The sequence below is a fragment of the Odocoileus virginianus genome, chromosome 22 (assembly GCF_023699985.2).
Source record: "Odocoileus virginianus isolate 20LAN1187 ecotype Illinois chromosome 22, Ovbor_1.2, whole genome shotgun sequence".
NCBI classification, from domain to species: Eukaryota; Metazoa; Chordata; class Mammalia; order Artiodactyla; family Cervidae; genus Odocoileus; species Odocoileus virginianus.
This window is the reverse complement of record NC_069695.1, coordinates 55080526-55101121: the sequence shown is the minus strand read 5'-3', so window position 1 is coordinate 55101121 and position 20596 is coordinate 55080526. Positions and strand designations below refer to the sequence as shown.

General features: G+C 41.2%; 1 protein-coding gene across 1 annotated transcript in view; it reads right to left on the bottom strand.

Annotated features, from left to right (window-relative positions):
* The window catches only part of ATP9B (ATPase phospholipid transporting 9B (putative)), a 157722-nt gene extending 146203 nt beyond the window's left edge, over positions 1 to 11519 (bottom strand). Inside the window, exon 1 of the mRNA XM_070453003.1 lies at positions 11358 to 11519. Coding sequence (XP_070309104.1) covers positions 11358 to 11479 — 122 coding nt within the window. The 5' untranslated portion in view covers positions 11480 to 11519. The remainder of the gene's footprint in view (positions 1 to 11357) is intronic.
* Positions 11520 to 20596: the final 9077 nt, after the last annotated feature.

Genomic DNA, 20596 nt, shown 5'->3' with positions numbered 1-20596 from the left:
CAGTTCTCTCAAATTGGTAAAAAAGCAAATGCCTTGAACGACAGACGAGCAAAGACAATTCACAAAGGGAAAAAAAAAAACTAAGAAAATCACATCCCACCACATTAGGAACTCCAACTCTTTCAACACACACTTGAGTGCCCACTACGTGCTAGCACTGTCCCCGTGGGTACAGAAGCAAAGAGGCAACAAAGGTCCTGCAATATATACACAGCTCAGGGACTCACAGGACACTCAATGGGGAAAGTGCTAGGAAGACAATAAAGGAAGTGGTAAGACTCGAAGTGACAGGAAGGGTCTTCCTGGATCATCAAGGAAGCTGAGTCTCAACAAGTGACACCTGGATGAAAAGCAGCCAACCACACGAAGGTCTAGGAAGACCGAGAAGGGGCTGAAGAGCTTGGAGGACTGCAGGAGGGGAGAGAGCCAGTGTGGCTGGAGCGAGTGAGCCTCATGGTCTGGGAAACTGAAATGAAGCACTCATTTCAGGGAAGAAGGAGGGAGGCAATGAAAGGTTTTAAGCCTGGGAATAATTTTCGTTTTCAAAAGGACTCTTAAAATATGCAAATTAAAATAACTGAAAAAAATTAATTCTTAACATCTGGCATAGCCAACAGTCTTGGATAACCAGGCACTCTTAATTGCTGTAAGAAAGTGAACAACTTTTTGGGAGAATAACTTGTGAAGATGCATCAAAAGCCTTTTTCTTTTTTTGTAATGTAAGTTAACTTTAACCACAGGTTCTAATCTCATGAAAATTAAAAATATATGTAAGATATATTTACAAAGACGATGATCACCATGCTATGCTAGTCACCAGAAAAGCATAGAAAAACCTTCATATCAACAATTCGAGCTGCTTAATCCACGATGGAATACCATATCATTACTAAAACCAAGAATGCAGAAGACCTCTACTTAAAGCAAACATCCAGAGAAGCAGCAGTCACTACTGACACCCGTCTTGAACACTTCACTCCCCTAATCAAAGGGATACTTGTCTTCATCTCTCATCGAATCTACAAACAACTCCAATTACTCTCAATGCCACCATGGAACATCCTTAAAGCAAGCCACCTATTACTTTAGATGGTTTAGGCAAAAATTACACAATCTGAAACAGAACTAATATTTTTCTTCTTACTTCTGTGTAAAAAAAGCACTTCTTTTAAAACAGTCAACCAGAAAATGGATATTTATACAAAATGCAATTAAAATTCAAACCACCACTTACATATAATATAGTATACAAAATGAGATTTTTAGTCTTATTCCTTAAGTTCTTTTAGTGATTGTGCTGCATTTTAGCAAAAGTCACAATCTTATCACGTTTAATGCTAGAAAAGCAGTACAATGAGTCTGAAAGATAATGAATATAAGCAACATCATGTTTAGTAACCTCAACTTCAGAAAAGGAGCCTTTGAACTGGCAAGCAATTTATTCCATTTCCAAAGCAATTTTCCTATTGTATTGAAAATTTTACCTCAGTATTTAAAAACAATAAGATGATGAATAATGGATTTTTTCAGAGACAAGATAAGCAGAGAATCTTAAGTTTCTTTGTTGCCTGGTGTCATACACACTTAATTGGTTTGTCACTCAAAAAAAATCAACGTTTCCAGCAATTAAGTATAATTCCGGAAACATTTTTTTTTTTAAATGAGCAAATACAATGTGAACAAAGAAGACAGAATGGATGATACTGAACCCAAGAGTACCACCATGCTAAGAACTAACGACAGCTCTCTTCACTGCTGCCAAAGGTTTAAAAAAACTAGGAACTTTCAACAAAACATTCAAGTACTGGAAGGCACATAATTTACATGTATCCAAGTAAAAGTAGGTCAGTACAATAACTATCTTAAACTCACATTTTTATCTTAAGTATCCAACAGCCTTATTGTTTCCATTTTGATGAGAAACATTTCTGAGAAGTCAACTGATATTAAAGGGAGAAAACACTTAAAATATGCCTACTGCTTAAACCTTCTTTAAGAAAAATAAACACTCCCTCTCTGCCTACATATTAATAGAGCACAAAAACAAGGTAATAAAATGCTATAAAAAAATGTATATTTTCTACATCAAATACAGCTTCCAAGTTCAACTGTGTTGTGATGAGTCATCAATAAGCAGCAAAACTGTATGAACTATTGAGAAATTAGAACTCCTTCCCTCCTACAGCAGCAAAGATAAACAGGGGAATAGTTTTAAAAGAAGAAAAAAATTAAAGGACCAGTGCTGGAGCAGCATGCCTTGACATCAGGAGCAAAAACAAGCAACAAGGACAAGAGTCAGGGTTTACTGACCTATTGATTCCTCTTATAGAATGTTCTATAAAAACTGAACACCAATTTCTTGAATAAGAAATTACACCAAGACTATACATATATTAAGACAAACTTCTGAGTTAATGGTGCATGCATGCTAAGTCACTTCAGTCGTGTAACTCTTTGAGACCTCTTAGAGTCCATGAAATTAAAAGACGCTTACTCCTTAGAAGGAAAGTTATGACCAACCTAGATAGCATATTAAAAAGCAGAGACATTACTTTGCCAACAAAGGTCCGTCTGGTCAGGGTTATGGTTTTTCCAGTGGTCATGTATGGATGTGAGACTTGGACTGTGAAGAAAGGTGAGCACCGAAAAATTTATGGTTTTGAACTATGGTGTTGGAGAAGACTCTTGAGAGTCCCTTGGACTGCAAGGAGATCCAACCAGTCCATCCTAAAAGAGATCAGTCCTGGGTGTTCATTGGAAGGACTGTTGCTGAAGCTGAAACTCCAATACTTTGGCCACCTCATGAGAAGAGTTGACTCACTGGAAAAGACCCTCATGCTGGGAGGGATTGGGGGCAGGAGGAGGAGGGGACGACAGAGGATGAGATGGCTGGATGGCATCACCGACTTGATAGGCATGAGTTTGAGTAAACTCAGGGAGGTGGTGATGGACACGGAGGTCTGGCGTGGCTGCAATTCATAGGGTCGCAAAGAGTCAGACGCGACTGAGGTGAACTGACAGCCCATCAGGCTCCTCTGTCTGTGAGAATCTCCAGACAAGAACACTGGGTTGGGTTGCCATTTCCTCCTCCAGGGGATCCTCCTGACCCAGGGATCGAAACCCACTTCTCTGTCTCCTGCATGGGCAGAAGAATTCTTTACCACTAGCCTCCAGAGTTAATGGTACAATATCTAATGTATGTAAATGCCAATCCAGAAATTTACAAGCAGGTCAGTTAAGCTAAGGACACATACTCCAGCTGCCCAAAAGGTGCTATTCCAATCACCAACTCTATCTTCATGCTAATACTGTCAGTTTAGAAAGTTAAGCAAAATATTTCTATTCTGGTAAGTATAAAGAATTTTGTAAACTTGCATGAAATAGTTCTTTTAAAGGAAATGCTATGTATTATAAGAATATGTCTCTGATTCCAAGGAATCCTGGACCTGGGTACTTTGATAAATGCTATCTTAAGAATCATTCTGTACTTTAAAAAAAAGCTTTTAATTACAAATCATAACAGAAAACAGCAAAATATTTATCATAATAATTGTAAAATTTTTTAGATTCAGAGAAAAATGTGTGTAGAAACTCAATGAGAAAACTAACACATACACACACACACAAAATTGTTGTTTCCTCTACCAAAAAACACACTAATATTTTAAAGATAATCAGACAATAGCCATCTGTTCTCAGCATGAGTCTCTTTTTAAAAGAGACGGATAAAACAGAAGACTTAAATAAGGTGTGTGTGTGTGTTAGTTGCTTAGTCATGTCCAACTCTTTGCAAGCCCACACACTATAGCCCACCCGGCCCCTTTGTCCATGGGATTCTCCAGGCAAGAACACTGGAGTAGGTTGCCATTTCCTTCTCCAAAAGGAACTATAGAAAGAAAGAAAGTGAAGTCGCTCAATTGTGACTCTTTGCGACCCCATGGACTGTAGCCTACCAGGCTCCTCCATCCCTGGAATTTTCCAGGCAAGAGTACTGGAGTGGGTTGCCACTTGCTTCTCCAATTAAATAAGGTCCACAGCCTTATAACACAACACCAAAATGTTCAGGATACAATAAAAAAAATCACTCATACCAAAAACCAATAAACCTCAACCCAAATGAGAAAAGACTCAAAAGATACTAACACGAAAAAGATTCAGATGCTGAAATTATCTAACGAGTTTTAAAACATTCATCATTAAAGTGCTTCAATGGGCAATATAAACATGCTTGAAACATAAGAAAAAATTAGAAAAACTAAGCAAAGAAACAGCTAATATGAATTAGAATCAACTGGAAACTTTGAAACTAGAAAAAAAAAATAAGACATAAAAACTGAATGGACAGGCTCAGGAGCAGAATGAAGGAGACAAAGGAAAAAAAATCAATGAGCTTAAAGATGGAACAACAAAAATCACCCAATCTCAACAGAAAATGGACTTAAAACATATGAACAGAACTCATGACCATGTGGGACTAAAAGAAAAGCTCTCACAAGATGTCACTAGATATCAGGAAATAAAAGATGGTCCAAATATAAGTATTCAAATAAATAAATGCTGAAAACTTCTAACTTACAAAAGATTCAAGAAACTAAGTGAAACAGTATAAACTCAAATCTATGCTAAGGCCCATAAAAATCAAACTACTGAAAAGCAAAGACAAAGCTTGAAATTAGTGAGAAATACCTTACCTACAATGGAAATTATTCCAATGACATCAGATTTCTCATCAGAAATCATGGAACCCCAAAATAAGTGACATAACATTTTTCAACCTGAAACTGCATATATGATGAAAATATCCTTACAGAATGAAGGGGAAATAAGACATCCTCAGATGAAGAAAAACTAAGAGATTTGTTTCCAGCAGACCCATCTTCAAAGTATAGCCAAGGAATTCTTAAAACAGAATAGAAACAAGAAAACAGTTTTGGTATACCAGGAAATAAGAGAACAAAAGAAGTAGCAAAAATATGAATCATTATAATAAGCTGTCCTTCTCCTCTTATGTTTTCTAAATTATGTTTGAGAGATAAAGCAAAACTTCTAACACTGATGAGCAGTTCTAACTGTATGTAAGGGAAATACGTAACTACTTTCATATACGTAAAACTTACATATAATTTTACAAGACACAAGCATACCTCAGAGATACTGTAGGTTCAGTTCCACACCACTGGAATAAAGCAAATATGGTAATCAAATGAGTCTAATAAATTTTTTTGTTTTCTGGTACATATAAAAGTTATGTTCACAATGTACTGAAGTCTACCAAGTGTGCAACAGCATTATGTATTTAAAAAAGTACATGCCTTAACTGAAAAATACTTTATTGCTTAAAAATGCTAACCATCAACTGACAGTGCAGGGTTGCCACAAACCTTCAATTTGTAAAAAAAAAAAAAAAATCCTACAAAGCACAATAAAACAAGGTATGCCCATAATTACACTACCAGTGGTGGGAATAAAAGGATGTAAGATAAGGATTATACACTTTAATTTATGAAACATCAACAGGAGTATACTGTGATGAGTTATATGTGTATAATATAACACATAGAACTACTGCTACATAGTGTTTATACAGAGAGATCCAAAGTAAAACACCACAAGTAAATCAAAATGGAATTCTAAAACATGCTCAAGTGACTGTTAAAACAGGCGGGAAAAAGAAAAGAGAGAAACAAAAGACAGAAAACAGAAAGTAAAATGGCAGGTGTAAGCCCAAACTAATCAATCACTACACTGAATGTAAATGTTCTAAATGCATCAGCTCAAGGACACACAATGGCAGAGTGGATAAAAAGTATAACCAACCACATATCAACGAAGAGAAACTCACTGTAATAAAAGCAGGTTGAAAGTAAAAGGATGGAAAATTATGTGCCAATAAAACATCAATCCAAAGAAAGCAGGAGTGGCTATAATAACGTCAGTTAAAGCAAATGTCAAAGCAAAAATTTCTTAATAATAAAAATGTCAGTCCATCAAGAATATAAGCAATCCCAACATGAATGCACCAAAAACAGACCTGCAAAACATGTGAAGCAAAAACTGATAAAACTACAAGGAGAAACAGACAAATCCATGACTACAGTCAAGAGACTTTAACTATCCACCCTCAAAAACCAGACAGTAAAACAGCAAGGAGAGAAGAACTCAACACCATTAACTAATGGGATCTAATCACATTTCAGAACATTTCACCCAACAACAGCACAAAGTACTTTCTTTTCAAGAACCCCACAATTCCTGATAATAGATCATATCCTCAGTCACAAAACAAACTGCACCAAATTTAGAATAATAGAAATCATACAAATTGTGTTCTTTGATCACAAAAAAATCATGCTAGATATTTAGTAACTAGAAGATAACAGTAAATTTTCCAAACTCACTTCAAGACAATCCACCGGTCAGAGAGGATGTCTCAGAGAAAATCAAAACACAAGAATTTGTTGGACACAGGTAAGTCAGTGCCAAGAGGGAAATTTACAGCAATAAATATTTACATTAAAAAAGAAGAAAAGTCCCTAATTAATAATCCAAGCTCTCACCTTAAGAAATGAGAAGAGAAAAATGAACATAATGTAAACAAATGTAGAAAAAAATAAACAGCAGAAATTAATGAAGTTGGAAAAAGAAAATTAGAAAATGTAAGTAAAATAAAAGATGGATCTTTGAAAAGATCAAGTCACTAGCAAGAAAGAACAACAACAAAAAAAATAAAGGCACAAACCACCAAAATCTGAATGCAGTAACAGCAAAAAGAAAATAGGGTAATACTACAAACAAGTCTATACACGTAAATACAGCAACTTAGATAAAATGAACCAACTGGTCATGAGCACAAACTATCACCATTCACCAAATATAAAAGAGAACCTTTGACTAGCTCAATAACTGAAACTGAATTTTAAATTAAAACACCCTAAAAAGAAATCTCCAGGTCCAGACGGTTTCACTGGAAAATTCTACCAAGCATTTAAAGAAATAACACCAACTCTACAAAATGTCTTCAAGAAAGGGAAAGAGAAGAAAACACTTCCCCACTCATCTCATGGGGCCAGGTACCAGGGTAAAATCTGTCCATCACTGCCACTCTACTCATGGAATTTAAAGTCTAACGGGAAGATGAACAATTAGTCAAGTGCACTTTGTGCTATGAGGGAGAGCAGAGTACTGTATGAGCCTGGCAGGAGCATCTTGTTCCATCCTGGCGGGGGTTGAAATCAAGGAAGGTATTAGAAGGCCACCTGATGCGAAGAACTGATGCACTGGAAAAGAGTTGGGAAAATGCTGGGAAAGGTTGAAGGTGGGAGGAGAAGGGGGCGACAGAGGATGAGATGGTTGGATGACATCACCGATGTGATGGACACGAGTTTGAGTAAACTCCAGGAGTTGGTGATGGACAGGAAAGCCTGGCAGGCTGCAGTCCATGGGGTGGCAAAGAGTTGGACATGACTGAGCTGAACTGAATTAGAAGTCATTTCAGATGTTGACACAAGTCAGGAATACAGTCACTGTAATAATGGAGATTTGTAAATACAAGAAACAGTTAAAAGAGTACAAGGTAATTGCCAGTGGAATGAGAGGTTGGGGAGGTGACTGGTAGAGAGCCATAGTGACTGTCATAAGCCTTTCACCACCAATTAACTTTTTAAATGATACATAAACATCACCATGATAAAATACAACCAAAACCAAACTTCACAAAATAATACAGGAACACAATTTTTAAGTCACAAACCATTTCCCTCTGCTGCTATTCCCTAAACACAACTATCAATCAATACAAACCCTGGAAATAAAGCAAGAGCCAACCAGGAGCGCTCTGGAGGGTGGTGAGAATGCAGCAGTGAGGGGAAGAGAGCTGGGCGGACTGGGGACCCAGACCTGGAGGAACACAGTGGGAGGACACCTTATGAGACCCCACCCAACAGAAGGACACAGGCTCGGCACTGCCTACTCCAGCCTAGCAAGAAAAGGCAGCTCAGGAAGGCCCTTATTCCCCTGAGAGTCCACCACCAGCAGGACAAGATGGACAAGTAGCTTTAGGAGGTAGTGTCCTACCCCACTGGCCTGAGACTCCCACATCTCACCCAGGGACACAGGGGCATCCAGGTGACACCGGTTAGGGCCCCTGCCACAACAAGAGGTTAGAGGCCTCAGACATCAAAGCCTTCCTTGATGTCTCCATGTCCCGCGAGCCTGAGACTCCCCTCCCTCACTGGGGGGAGGGGGAAATGGGGGGATGAGGCAGGGGCAGGCAGCATCAACAAACACAGAAACAGCATCTTCCTCAAGATGCCAGAGCAGCCAGGGGCACAAGCAAAAAGGATTCAGCCACAGAGAGTCTCTTGGCCACAGTGGTGCTGAGTCTTCTCTCCCACCAAGACACACCAGGGAAGTCAGAGAGCACAGATGGAGAGGAAACAGCTACAGCCACTGTCCATCCAACACAGTCTTGTCAACCATATGGGATGACACCACCACCTCTCACCAAGAGACCTGGGCCTGGGGAAATCCCTTCTCCTCGGCAGCAGAGAGAAAGTAAGAGCTCTGGTAGCATGACAGAAACCAACAGACCAAAAATCAGTACAGAGGCCCTGTGAATTAAACTCATTGGAACTAAGACCAACAAAGGTAGGCCAGGACCTATGTGCTGGGTTATCATAACAGGGTTATCATCTGTTAGAATAAAAGATATCAATAGGCCCTGCATTCTCCTAATATAAAAGACAAAGTATCAAGGAAACAATCAAAAACTATCCATCATCCAAAGAATCAAAACGCTGACAATGTGAATTAGAAAAGACAACCAACTGACATCAATCCTAAGATTAACTCAGATATAGAATGGTGTTAACAACTATTTCAAGCACCAAACATAAAAATGCTTCAACAATCCATTTCAAATTCTCTTCAAACAAACAGAAATTATAAAACTTAAAAATAGAACATTAGGAACAAAACCTCACTGGATGGGATCTATGCGAAAGTGAAAATCACTCAGTAGAGTGAAAATGACAGAGAACAGAATTAGGGAAATTGAGAACAAATAAATAGTATTTACACAGTCTGAACACAGAGAATAGACACTGGGGAAAAAAAGCCCAAAAGAATTATCTAAAACTAACAAAAGATCCAGCATCTGTATCATTGGAGTCCTCAAAGTTGATAAGAAAGAGGTGTGTGTGAAAGAGTACTTGAAGAAATTATTACTAAAAACTCCCTAAATTTGGTGAAACAAAACCCAACAGACTCAAGAAGCTTAGCCAACCACAAAACAAATTAAACCCAAAGAAATCACACCAAGATACTCATAATTAAACCTCTGAAAACTAAAGACAGAAAAAACCTGAAAGCAGCCAAAGAAAACTGATGAGAGAACATCAATTTGAATGACAGCGGATTTCTAATCAGAAACTATGAAAGCTGGACAGAAGTGGAACAAGAGTTTTCAGGTACTAAGAAGTATCGACAAGGAATTTTCTATCCAATAAACTATCTTTCAGAAACAAAGGAGAAATAAAGACATCATAAGATGAAATCTCAAGACTGCCTATGGGAAGGTCCTAAAACAAAAGGGAAATTAAAAAAAAGAGAAACCTGGAACAGCAGGAAGGAAGAACAAAACGAGTAAAAATATGGGTACGTTCAATAAGCTATCTTTACCATCACAAGTCTTATAAACCATACTCGATAATTTAAACAAAAAGTTTAACACCATCAGATACTCAGGACATGATTTTTTGTGAAGTTAATTTGTGCTTTTATTTGCCAGTCTAATTTAACTATAGTGACCTGCAAACTTTTTTTTAATCTAAAAAATACAGTTTACTTCACAATCCAACAAACAAACATACATATATAAGGACATGACATTTAAACTACAGCGGGGGAGAGGGAAGTAAAGGAACCAAAATTTGTGAAACGAGTAGCCTAAACACACTAATGAAAGACAAGAGACTGACACACTGAACAATGGAAAAACACGACCCAATAGCAACCCACTTCAAACTCAACACAGACAGGCTGAACGCTCACACGATGCAAACATTTATCCACAAAAAGCAGAAGTGGCTACGCTAGTCTACTAAAGGAGACTCCAGAGCAAAAAAAAAGTTACCAGAGACAACAAAAAAAAATATCTGCCTGAAGACACAGAGATCCTAAATGTATATATACCACATTACTGAGCTTTAAAATGTATAAGGCAAAAACTGGCAGATGAGAACTTTGAGGGAAATCTATTGTGAAAGAGGTGGCACATTTTCAAAAAATATCTCCTAAAATCAACTACTTAGAAGATTACTAACACAGCTACCCTCATAGGCAACGACAGGGAAGAAAGGAGAAACTATACCTCTCCACTTCAGGGCCGAACAATAAGAGGAACAGGGCTCCTTACTAACTCCTCCTGTACCCTCAACAATTCTACAAGAAAAAAATATTGCCCCCATTTTACAGCAGAGGAAATTAGGGCTTACAGTTTAAGTTACCTAAGATCAAACAGCTAGTATGAAAATGAACCAAGATTCAATTCAGCTCTGTAACATTATAATTTGTACTCTTGACTATATGGCCTCTCAAACAGCCCAGACCAAAAATTATTCTAAAACTTGACTCCTGAAGCAACTGGGTACTACAATCTGTACCTTTTCTGTGTGCTAAAGGTAGACTGCTTCTACAATCCTTCAGAAATAAAATTTTAACAACTATTTCCCCTTTTTATAGGTTTGTTTTCCTAACCACTGTATCATGGGGTAGTCGTCCCTTTGGGTAAGAAGTTAAATACGAACTAAATCCAACTAGGGTATGAGATTTCCATTTTAAATCAAAGGTCTCCGCTTTTAAATTCTACCACTTTAATAACTGTGCTCACATGAAACAATTCAACCTCTCTGAATCTCCGTTTCCCATTGTTAAAGAGCAAAAATTCTTGTTAACAAAAGGTACTTTGTAGATATACGTTTAAGTAAAAAGTGTTCTCAGGAAACAAACTGAAATGTCTTCACGTGCTCCTCCACCTGTGAAGTGACTCCCAACAAGGTCTGCATTTCTAAGCCTCACTGGGAGTTATGTCTGCCATCTTCACGATCTCCCGGAGACGCTGCAAGTTTCGGAGACCAACAACTGCGAGACGTGGGACCGTTCTGCCTGCGCTGATAGAGGCAGCAGCCCCCGAACCCGAGGCAGCCCCCTCTCTCCGCCGAGCCCGTACGGGGCGCTCCGGGGCGGGGGCCCCCTTGCAGCGCGGACGCCCTCCCCAGGTACAGGCGCGCCTGAGCGGCCCCCGTCGGGCAGGCGGGGAGGGGCGCCGGGGCGGGAGGCTGGGGCGGCCCCGTCGTTACCTGCTGGGCCGGTCGGCCCCCGGCCCGGGCCCAGCTGCGCTGAAGTAGGCCGCGCGTTTGCGGTTGGCCGCAGCCGCGGCCGCTGCGCTGCGCACCGGGTACAGAGGGATCTGCTCCGCCATGCTCTGGCCGCTACCTTCACGCCCCTCCCCTATCCCCCTCGGTTCACCGCCTTTCCCCGCCCTCTCTCCTCAGCGCCAACCCGGCTGAGGCACCGCCCGCGCGCCCTGCCCCTCCACCGTGCGTCGAGGCCTGATGGCGTCACCACGCGTCGGGGCCCGATGATGACACCATCCGCGGAGGTGAGGTGCGGGGGACCGAGGCTTCCTAGGCCCCGCCCCCGGCGCGGCAGGGCCCGGTGACGTCATTCCGCGGCGAGGGCGCGCGAGGGAGGTGGTGGCGTTCAGAGACCCAACTCCGTCGGCGACCAATGACGTCCTTGGGCGGGGAAGGCCCGAGCGGAAGCTGTGTGGTCCAAGCTAGGCGGGAGACAGGCATTTCTTGAGCTCTCCTGGGCCGAGGCGCTGACCTGTTGGTCTGGAGTGCGGCGGATGTTGCACGGCTGCTGTGACCCTGCCCGGGGAGGCCTTCTTGGGAGCCAGATGGAGGGCACTGAGGGCCTTGCCGCATAGGAACCTGACCCACCTCCTTAGCGCAGTGTGCAACCTGCGCGCCTGGCCCGTGCGCACCCGGTGACAAATAAAGCTGGTGGCCAGCGCCTTAGTGTCCAGCTAGATAATCACCCTCAACAACTGACATTGTTACACCAACCAACTAGATAACCACTGTCAACAGCAGACATTGTTTACACCAACCGACTAGATAACCATTTTCAACTGATATCGTTAACACCAACAAGCTGGAGCCACTCTCAACAGCTGACACTGTTACTCCAGCTACATAACCACTCCCAACAACCCTAAAGGGTGTAGTTTATTGTCCTACAGGTTTTTAAACACTTTTATAACCCAGCAATCTCACCCTAACATTCCTGTGTTAAATTGCATCTAAACACATAGGTCCTGAAATACTCTGAACAGCTCTTAATATCTTTCACACCATATCTTCCCTCTTAGTTACTTGAATAAAAATTTTGTCACATCTTTGTTACTTATCTTCATAAAAGTTGTTTTACCTCTCAAAAATTATAATTTAGCAAAAAGAAAGGCAAATTTTCAAATATTGAAGGGCTTCCTTATGTATTTTTTTAAATGGATGACAGGTTATCAAATGGTGGAATTTAAATGCCATTCCATGCATTTGAAGGAGTGATGTCACAATTCTGTTTTTAAATGTAAATACTTACTTAAATGCCAAAGATGCATCATTTGTAACTATTTACACTTACAATAAAAACTGCTGTCCACACAAAGTGTGTGAATGAATACATACTTTTTCAAAATTATTTTAGGGAGTCAATGAGCAAAAAAAAACTCTGAAGATTGTGCCTGGCAGGCTACAGTCCACTGGGCTGGAAAAGAGTCAGACATAACTTAGCAACTAAACAAAAACAAATTGTAATGATCAGTTTTTTAAAAAAAAACTACCACCAAAAAATGAATCTTGTAAAAATCCATCTTTAAATATATCTTTTATAGGACAATTTTAACATTTATGATTTCTTACTGATGCTTTCTTTGCTTTGCTCTCATGGAACTCTCCCTTGAGAGAAATGCATTTTTTCTCTCAACAGGTGAAAGTGAAGTTCCTCAGTAAATGGACTCCTTGTGGCCCCATGGACTGTAGCCTAGCAGGCTCCTCTGTCCATGGGATATTCCAGGCAAGACTACTGGAGTAGGTTGCCATTTCCTTCTCCAGGACTCAAGGGATAGTGAAGTTAAACAAAAAGTCTGTGTACTGCCACGCCCTCTAACATACATCTGGATTCAGAAGGTCTCAGCTTCACTAAAACACATCATATTTCATTCCTTGAATAGAAATATATTTTAAAGGGGAAAGATTAAGTACCTTTATTATAAAGGAGAAAAATGTAACTACAACAATAAGGTTTTTTTTCATTTCACCACTTAAAGTGAAAATGTTGGTCACTTAGTCCTGTCCAACTCTTTGCGACCCCATGGGCTATAGCCCGTCAGGCTCTTCTGTCCATGGGATTCTCCAGGCAAGAATACTGGAGTGGGTTGCTATTCCCTTCTGCAGGGGATCTTCCTGGCCCAGGGATCGAACCTGGGTTTCGTGCATTGCAGGCAGATTCTTTACCGTCTGAGCCACCCTCAGATGGTAAAGATGGGGGTGGGGGCGGGAACTAGAATAAGGTTTTCTTTCAATTCATCACTTAAGGCTCTCACATTATAGCAAGTTCATAATTTAAAACTAATTTTTTTTTGACGGGTAACTTATTCTAGCTTCTCATAGTCTGAAAGAATTTAAGTCAACCACAAAAAATGTGTTTGTGCATGCATATGAGTGGGTACGTATATACATGGCATTTATTTTTTTGCCACATGTAACTTCAACCGTACTCAGGAAATCCCGATAACTTGAAAAAGAATTTCAGGTTGTTTGGAATCCGGCTGTTTAGATCAATGTAGAGCATTCATAGTTTTAGAGCATTCATAGTTTTCTTTAAACCACTCATTCAATTACTGCTTTGTAATGAGCCATAGATGGAAAAAGGCAGTTAATAACTTTTCGTAGAGAGTTTCAAAGGGTTAGCTAAAGAATAAACTGGAATCAAGCTACTCTTTGGAGTCTCGTTATAGCTGGCCGGAATTTGGAATCAATAAGTCTGTTCTGTATCAATAGCTGTGTGGCTGACAAGGTCTTTCTACCCATAATTTTAAAGTCTGAGAATCTTTCTAGTCACAATACCATTGTCTCAATAATGAGATGCCATATCTGATACACCCTGCCCACGTCCCCAGCAGCCCCTGGTGTCCAGTGTCCCTTTTCCTAGGAGGGGGCCTCCTTGCCTGGCCCTGGGCCATTGGTGGCCCTTCTCTCCACAGCCCCCTGGGCATTGCACACATGTCCTGGTCCTGTCACTTCCTGCTTGTCACAGCCACACTGCAGGGATCTGAACAACTGTGGAAGGAACAGCCTTCCCACTTCACTGGGCTTCCCTGGTGGCTCAGCTAGTAAAGAATCCACCTGCAATGCAGGAGACCTGGGTTCGATCCCTGGGCTGGGAAGATCCCCTGGAGAAAGGAAAGGTTACCCACTCCAGTATTCTGGCCTGGAGAGTTCCATGGACCGTGTAGTCCATGGGGTTGCCAAGAGTTGTCTATTCCAGCTAAGTCTATTCCTGTGAAATTTTTATTTCAGAAATTTTGGGGGGTTTCAGTTCTAAAATTGCCATTTAGTTTTTTGAAAAATTGTGTCAGTATCTCTGATGAGATGTCTTGTTTTCCATTTATTTAAAACATACTTCTTTTACTTCACAGAAATAGTTAATATTCATTTTAAAGTCTTGCCTGTGGGTTCCATCTTGGGTTTATACTGAGATGTGGCTTCGTTGCTTCTCTTTCCTCTTGAAAACAAATTCCATTTTCTTGATGCTTCAGATGACAGGTCATTTTGGACTGATCCTGGACATTGTGAATGTTAGGTTGTAGAGATTCTGGATTCTGCTATTGTTCTTCAGTGAATGTGTTTCATATGCTCACAGGAGAGTTTTACGCTAAAATTCAGCTTTTTGATGTGACTACTGGTCTTGGTCTAGATCTTATTTCCTTAGCTGAGCTAACTTAAGCCTGTTTCACATACACATGGCTCAGGGTCTGTCAGAGACCACTGGAGGATCTCACGACCTTTCAAACCCAAACCTTGTAGCCACTTCATAATCCAAGGTCACCTGTGTTTTCCAGCCTCGTGGGAAAGTGAGTGCCTCCTTGCCTCCCCTGTGGGACTTCAGCATGCAAGACACATGATGTCTTGAAGGTGTCCTGAGGGCTTTGTTTCTCACCCCACCCAGCTGATCTCTGAATCAATTCACTTGTAATATCATAGCTTCCATCACATGTCCGACTCCGGTGATGATTAGTGGTACTGCCGTGGATGTCTGCAAACCTGATGCTCACAGCACCCCTCCTTCACAATGGTCTGTTCTCCCACCGCACTCACCGAACATGCAGGAGAGGAGAAGCAGCAGTAATAACTGCTGTGATAACCACTGTGTTAGGTCTAATTTGCATCTGCGTCTAAAAGGACAAGAGCGATAGTCCTGGAGCTGCACATTAAACACATGAAACACAGGTGCTTTCCTGCAACACCCTCCCCTCAACTCTGAGCCCTTCTTCCTGGGAAGGATAGTTACAATTTGTCACCACACAAATGACACTGCACTTGCTGTTGACATTCTTTGATCGGATAAAGTACTTGTTTTTATTATGCTAGAGACAGTTTCCATGAAACTTTCATACTGTGAGCATCTTAGTTTAAGTTGAGACGGAAAGGGTTGGAAGTCTTGATGATGGACAGAAACGTGAGTCCTGAAGACGCATGTCCATGATTGTTTGTAGAATAAAAGTCAAGGCTTTGGTGTCTGGTCACTTTTGTCACTGTTCAGGGTGCCCCATGCCCACTTAACTGTCATCCCATGGGGCGTGCAGGCCCTTGTGGACCCAAACACAGTCACCCTCACTCTGCACCACTGCAGGACAGAGCACGGACCTCGTGGGGCAGGGGCCACTTCTGGGTATTTTTAAGTTGGTGCAAACACCAATTTAGTATTAGTTGGACCAACTTAGTGTTTAGTTGGTAGTTTTAGAATATGAGTTTTAAATCATTATAACTAGGCTCAAGCACATTTTATTAATGGGAACCATTACAATCAACACATTTTTGCCAATGAGAAATAAGTTCGTTTATTCCCATAGCATAAAATGAATGAATGCTTGGAAAGTATTTTCTGCATCCTGCTGGTTGTGGAAGTGTTTTCCCTGCAAAAAGTTGTTGAGATGCTTGAGGAAGTGGCTGTCAGTTGGCGAGAGGTCAGGTGAATATGGCAGATGAACCTCCAATTCGTTCAATTTGTGAAGCACTTGTTGTGTGATGTGTGGTTGGACATTGTCTTGGAGAAGAATTGGGCACTTTCTATTGACCAATGCCAGCTGCATGCATTGAAGTTTTTGGTGCATCTTACTGATTTGCTGAGCATACTTCTCAGATGTAATGGTTTTACTGGGATTCAGAAAGCTGTAGTGGATCATTCCAGCACCAGACCACCAAACTGACCATGACCTTTTTTTGTTGCAAGTTTGGCGTAATGACCCAGATAACCATGATGTTGTGATCACTCACCTAGAACCAGACATCCTGGAGTCTGAAGTCAAGTGGGCCTTAGGAAGCATCACTACAAACAAAGCTAATGGAAGTCATGAAATTCCAGTTGAGCTATTTCAAATCCTAAAAGATGATGTTGTGAAATTGCTGCACTAAATATGCCAGCAAATTTGGAAAACTCAGCAGTGGCCACAGGACTGGAAAAGATCAGTTTTCATTCCAATTCCAAAGAAAGGCAATGCCAAACAGTGTTCAAACTACTGCACAACTGCACTCATTTCACATGCTAGCAAAGTAATGCACAAAATTCTCCAAGCCAGATTTCAACAGTACGTGAAACATGAACCTCCAGATGTTCAAGCTGGATTTAGAAAAGGCAGAGGAACCAGAGATCAAATTGCCTACATTCGTTGTATCATCAAAGAAAACAAGAGAATTCTGGAAAAACAATGACTTCTGCTTTATTGACTTCTGCCTTTGACTGGGTGGATCACAACAAACTGGAAAATTCTTCAAGAGATGGGAATACCAGACCACCTGACCTGCCTCCTGAGAAATCTGTATGCAGGTCAAGAAGCAACAGTTAGAACTGGACATGGAACAATGAACTGGTTCCAAATTGGGAAAGGAGTACATCAAGGCTGTATATTGTCACCTTGCTTATTTAACTTGCATGCAATTTAACGTACATCATGCAAAATGCTGGGCTAGATGAAGCACAAGCTGGAATCAAGGTTGCCGGGAGAAATATCAATAACCTCAGATATGCAGATGACACCACCCTTATGGCAGAAAGCAAGCAAGAACTAAAGAGCCTCTTGATGAAAATGAAAGTGGAGAGTGAAAAAGCTGGCTTTAAACTCAACATTCAAAAAATGAAGATCATGGCATCTGGTCCCATCACTTTATGGCAGATAGATGGGGAAACAATGGGAACAATGACAGACTTTTTCTTGGTCTCCAAAATCACCACAGATGGTGACTGAAGCCATGAAATTAAAAAATACTTGCTCCTTGGAAGAAGAGCTATGATCAACCTACAGAGCATATTAAAAAGCAGAGACATTACTTTGGCAACAAAGGTCAGCCTAGTCAAAGCTATGATTTTTCCAGTAGTTGTGTATGGATGTGAGAGTTGGACGATAAAAAAGCTGAGCACTGATGCTTTTGAACTGTGGTGTTGGAGAAGACTGTTGAGAGTCCCTTGGACTGCAGGGAGATACAACCAGTCAAACTTAAAGGAAATCAGTCCTGAATATTCATTGGAAGGACTGATGCTGAAGTTGAATCTCCAATACTTTGAAAACCTGATGTGAAGAACTAACTCATTGGAAAAGATCCTGATGGTTGGAAAGATTGAAGGCAGGAGGAGAAGGAGATGACAGAGGATGAGATGGTTGGATGGCATTACTGACTCGATTTACATGAGTTTGAGGAAGCTCTGGGAGTTGATGATGGTCAGGGAAGCCTGGTGTGCTACAGTCCATGGGGTCACAAAGAGTTGGGCACGACTGTGCAACTGAAGTGAACTGAACTTGGCCTTGGGAAGTGCTTTGCAGCTTCTTCTCAGTCCAACCACAGAGATGCTCATTGCTGGTTGTTACATAAAATCCACTTCTTGTCACATATCACAATCAAAGAAATGGTTCATTGGTGCATAGAATAAGAGAAGATGATACTTCAAAATGATGATTTAAAAAAACTTTCTGTCATCCCTTGGAGAAGGAAATGGCAACCCACTCCAGTATTTTTGCATGGAAAATCCCATGGATGTTCCTCGGGGTCATGAAGAGTTGGACACAACTGAGCGACTTCACTTTCACTTTCTCATGAGGCACCTACCTATTTTTACCTTTCCAGTTTGCTTCAAATGCCAAATGACCATAGAATGGTCGACACTGAGTTCTTCAGCAATTTCTCGCGTAGTTGTAGGAGGATCAGCTTTGATGATTCTCTCAGTTGGTTGTTGTCAATTTCCAATGGCCAGCCATTGGGCTCCTCATTTTCATGGCCCCTGTCTCCTTTGCAAAACTTCTTGAACCACAACTGCACCATACATTGGTTAGCAGTTCTTGGGCCAAACGTTTTGTTGATGTTGTGAGTTGTTTCCACTGCTTCACGACTCATTTTGAACTCGAATAAGAAAATCGCTCGAATTTGTTTTTTGTCTAACATCATTTCCCTAGTCTAAAATAAATATAAAAGAAGCAGTAATAAATTATTAGAAAAATACATAAAGCAGTAAGTGTGCATTAAAATGATGTATAACATAACCACATGTATAAGAATGTGGTTATCATTATCATTTGAATATATCATTTGATATATTCCATTATCAAACAGCAAAGTTCAGCAATGCAAAACTGAAATTACTTTTGTACCAACCTAATATTTTCAGCAGCATTCAGAAGTTAATCATAAGAAGCTTTATAAAACATGCTACTCATATCACAAATCACCTCTGAAAGCCAGATACTCGATGAGAGAAAACCACGAAATCTGAGGAAGGACCCAAAAAAAAGCACTCTGTTTTCTTTTAAAAAGCATCTAAAAAGAAGGAAATTTTCCTTCCTTCACTAGAATAGTGCCTGTTCTTTGTGGAGGCAGAATGATGAAGTGGTTGCGGGCATGGGCTCAATAAAGGGTCCTCACCCCACCTCGGCCCCGTGCCCTGAGTTCACGGACCCTCCTAAACCTGGCTCCTCCTCTGTTTGACAGGAAGACAGCACCCGCCCCCGCCCTGCCCCAAGGCATTATGAGACGTCCATGGGATCTTGTATTTTAAGCATTAAAGTAGGCCAAATGCTTAAAATACAAGATCCCATGGACGTCCCACAACAAAGTAGGGCTTCCCTGCTAGCTCAGACAGGAAAGCATCTGTCTACAACTCGGGAGACCTGGGTTCGATCCCTGGGTTGGGAAGATCCCCACTCCAGTACTCTTGCCTGGAAAATCCCATGGACAGAGGAGCCTGGTAGACCATGAAGTCCATGGGGTCGTGAAGAATCGGACAAGACTGCGTGACTTCACTCACTCACTCACTCTGGTACAAAGTAAGTGATTTTAAGGTGGGGCTCTTACTCTCTATTTGTAGTTGTTAAAAACAAAAATGCCCTCCTCACCCCAAAACCATCTTTGGAAGAGGCAGCAGTGGCCTGATGTGCAGTATTTAGGATGTCATCAGGAGTGCAGGGGAGAGAGGGAGGTCAAGGCTGAGGCTGCCTTTACCCAGATGACCCAGAGGTTTGACCCCCTGACTGAGACAGCCCTTGCCCTCTGACCTCCTGTGGCACCTTGGGGCTACTCTGGCTCAGGACACAGTGGAAGCTGCCTTTTGCTGTGGGTCCAGTGGTCTTGTTCATCCTGTCCAGAAAGGACCTGCATCTTGTCTGTTTCGTCTAGTGACTGCCATGGTCTCACCCATACCAAGAGGTTAACAAACATTTGTTGTAAAAATTGTGAAGTTTTTTTCTCTGCCCTGTATTTATTGATAGCATTGATCCTCAGCATAGAGCAGAAACACGCATTCCATGTTTTCTGTTATATACTAATGTTCAGTTCAGTCGCTCAGTTGTATCCGACTCTTTGCGACCCCATGAACTGCAGCACGCCAGGCCTCCCTGTCCATCACCAACTCCCAGAGTTTACCCAAGCTCACGTCCATTGAGTCAGTGATGCCATCTAACCATCTCATCCTCTGTAATCCCATTCTCCTCCTGCCTTCAATATTTCCCAACATCAGAGTCTTTTCAAATGAGTCAGCTCTTCACATCAGGTGGCCAAAGTACTGGAGTTTCAGCTTCAACATCAGTCCTTCCAATGAACACCCAGGGCTGATTTCCTTTAGAATGTACTGGTTGGATCTCCTTGCAGTCCAACGGACTCTCAAGAGCTTCTCCAACACCACAGTTCAAAAGCATCAATTCTTTGGTGCTCAGCTTTCTTTACAGTCCAATTCTCACATCCATACATGAATACTGGAAAAACCATAGCCT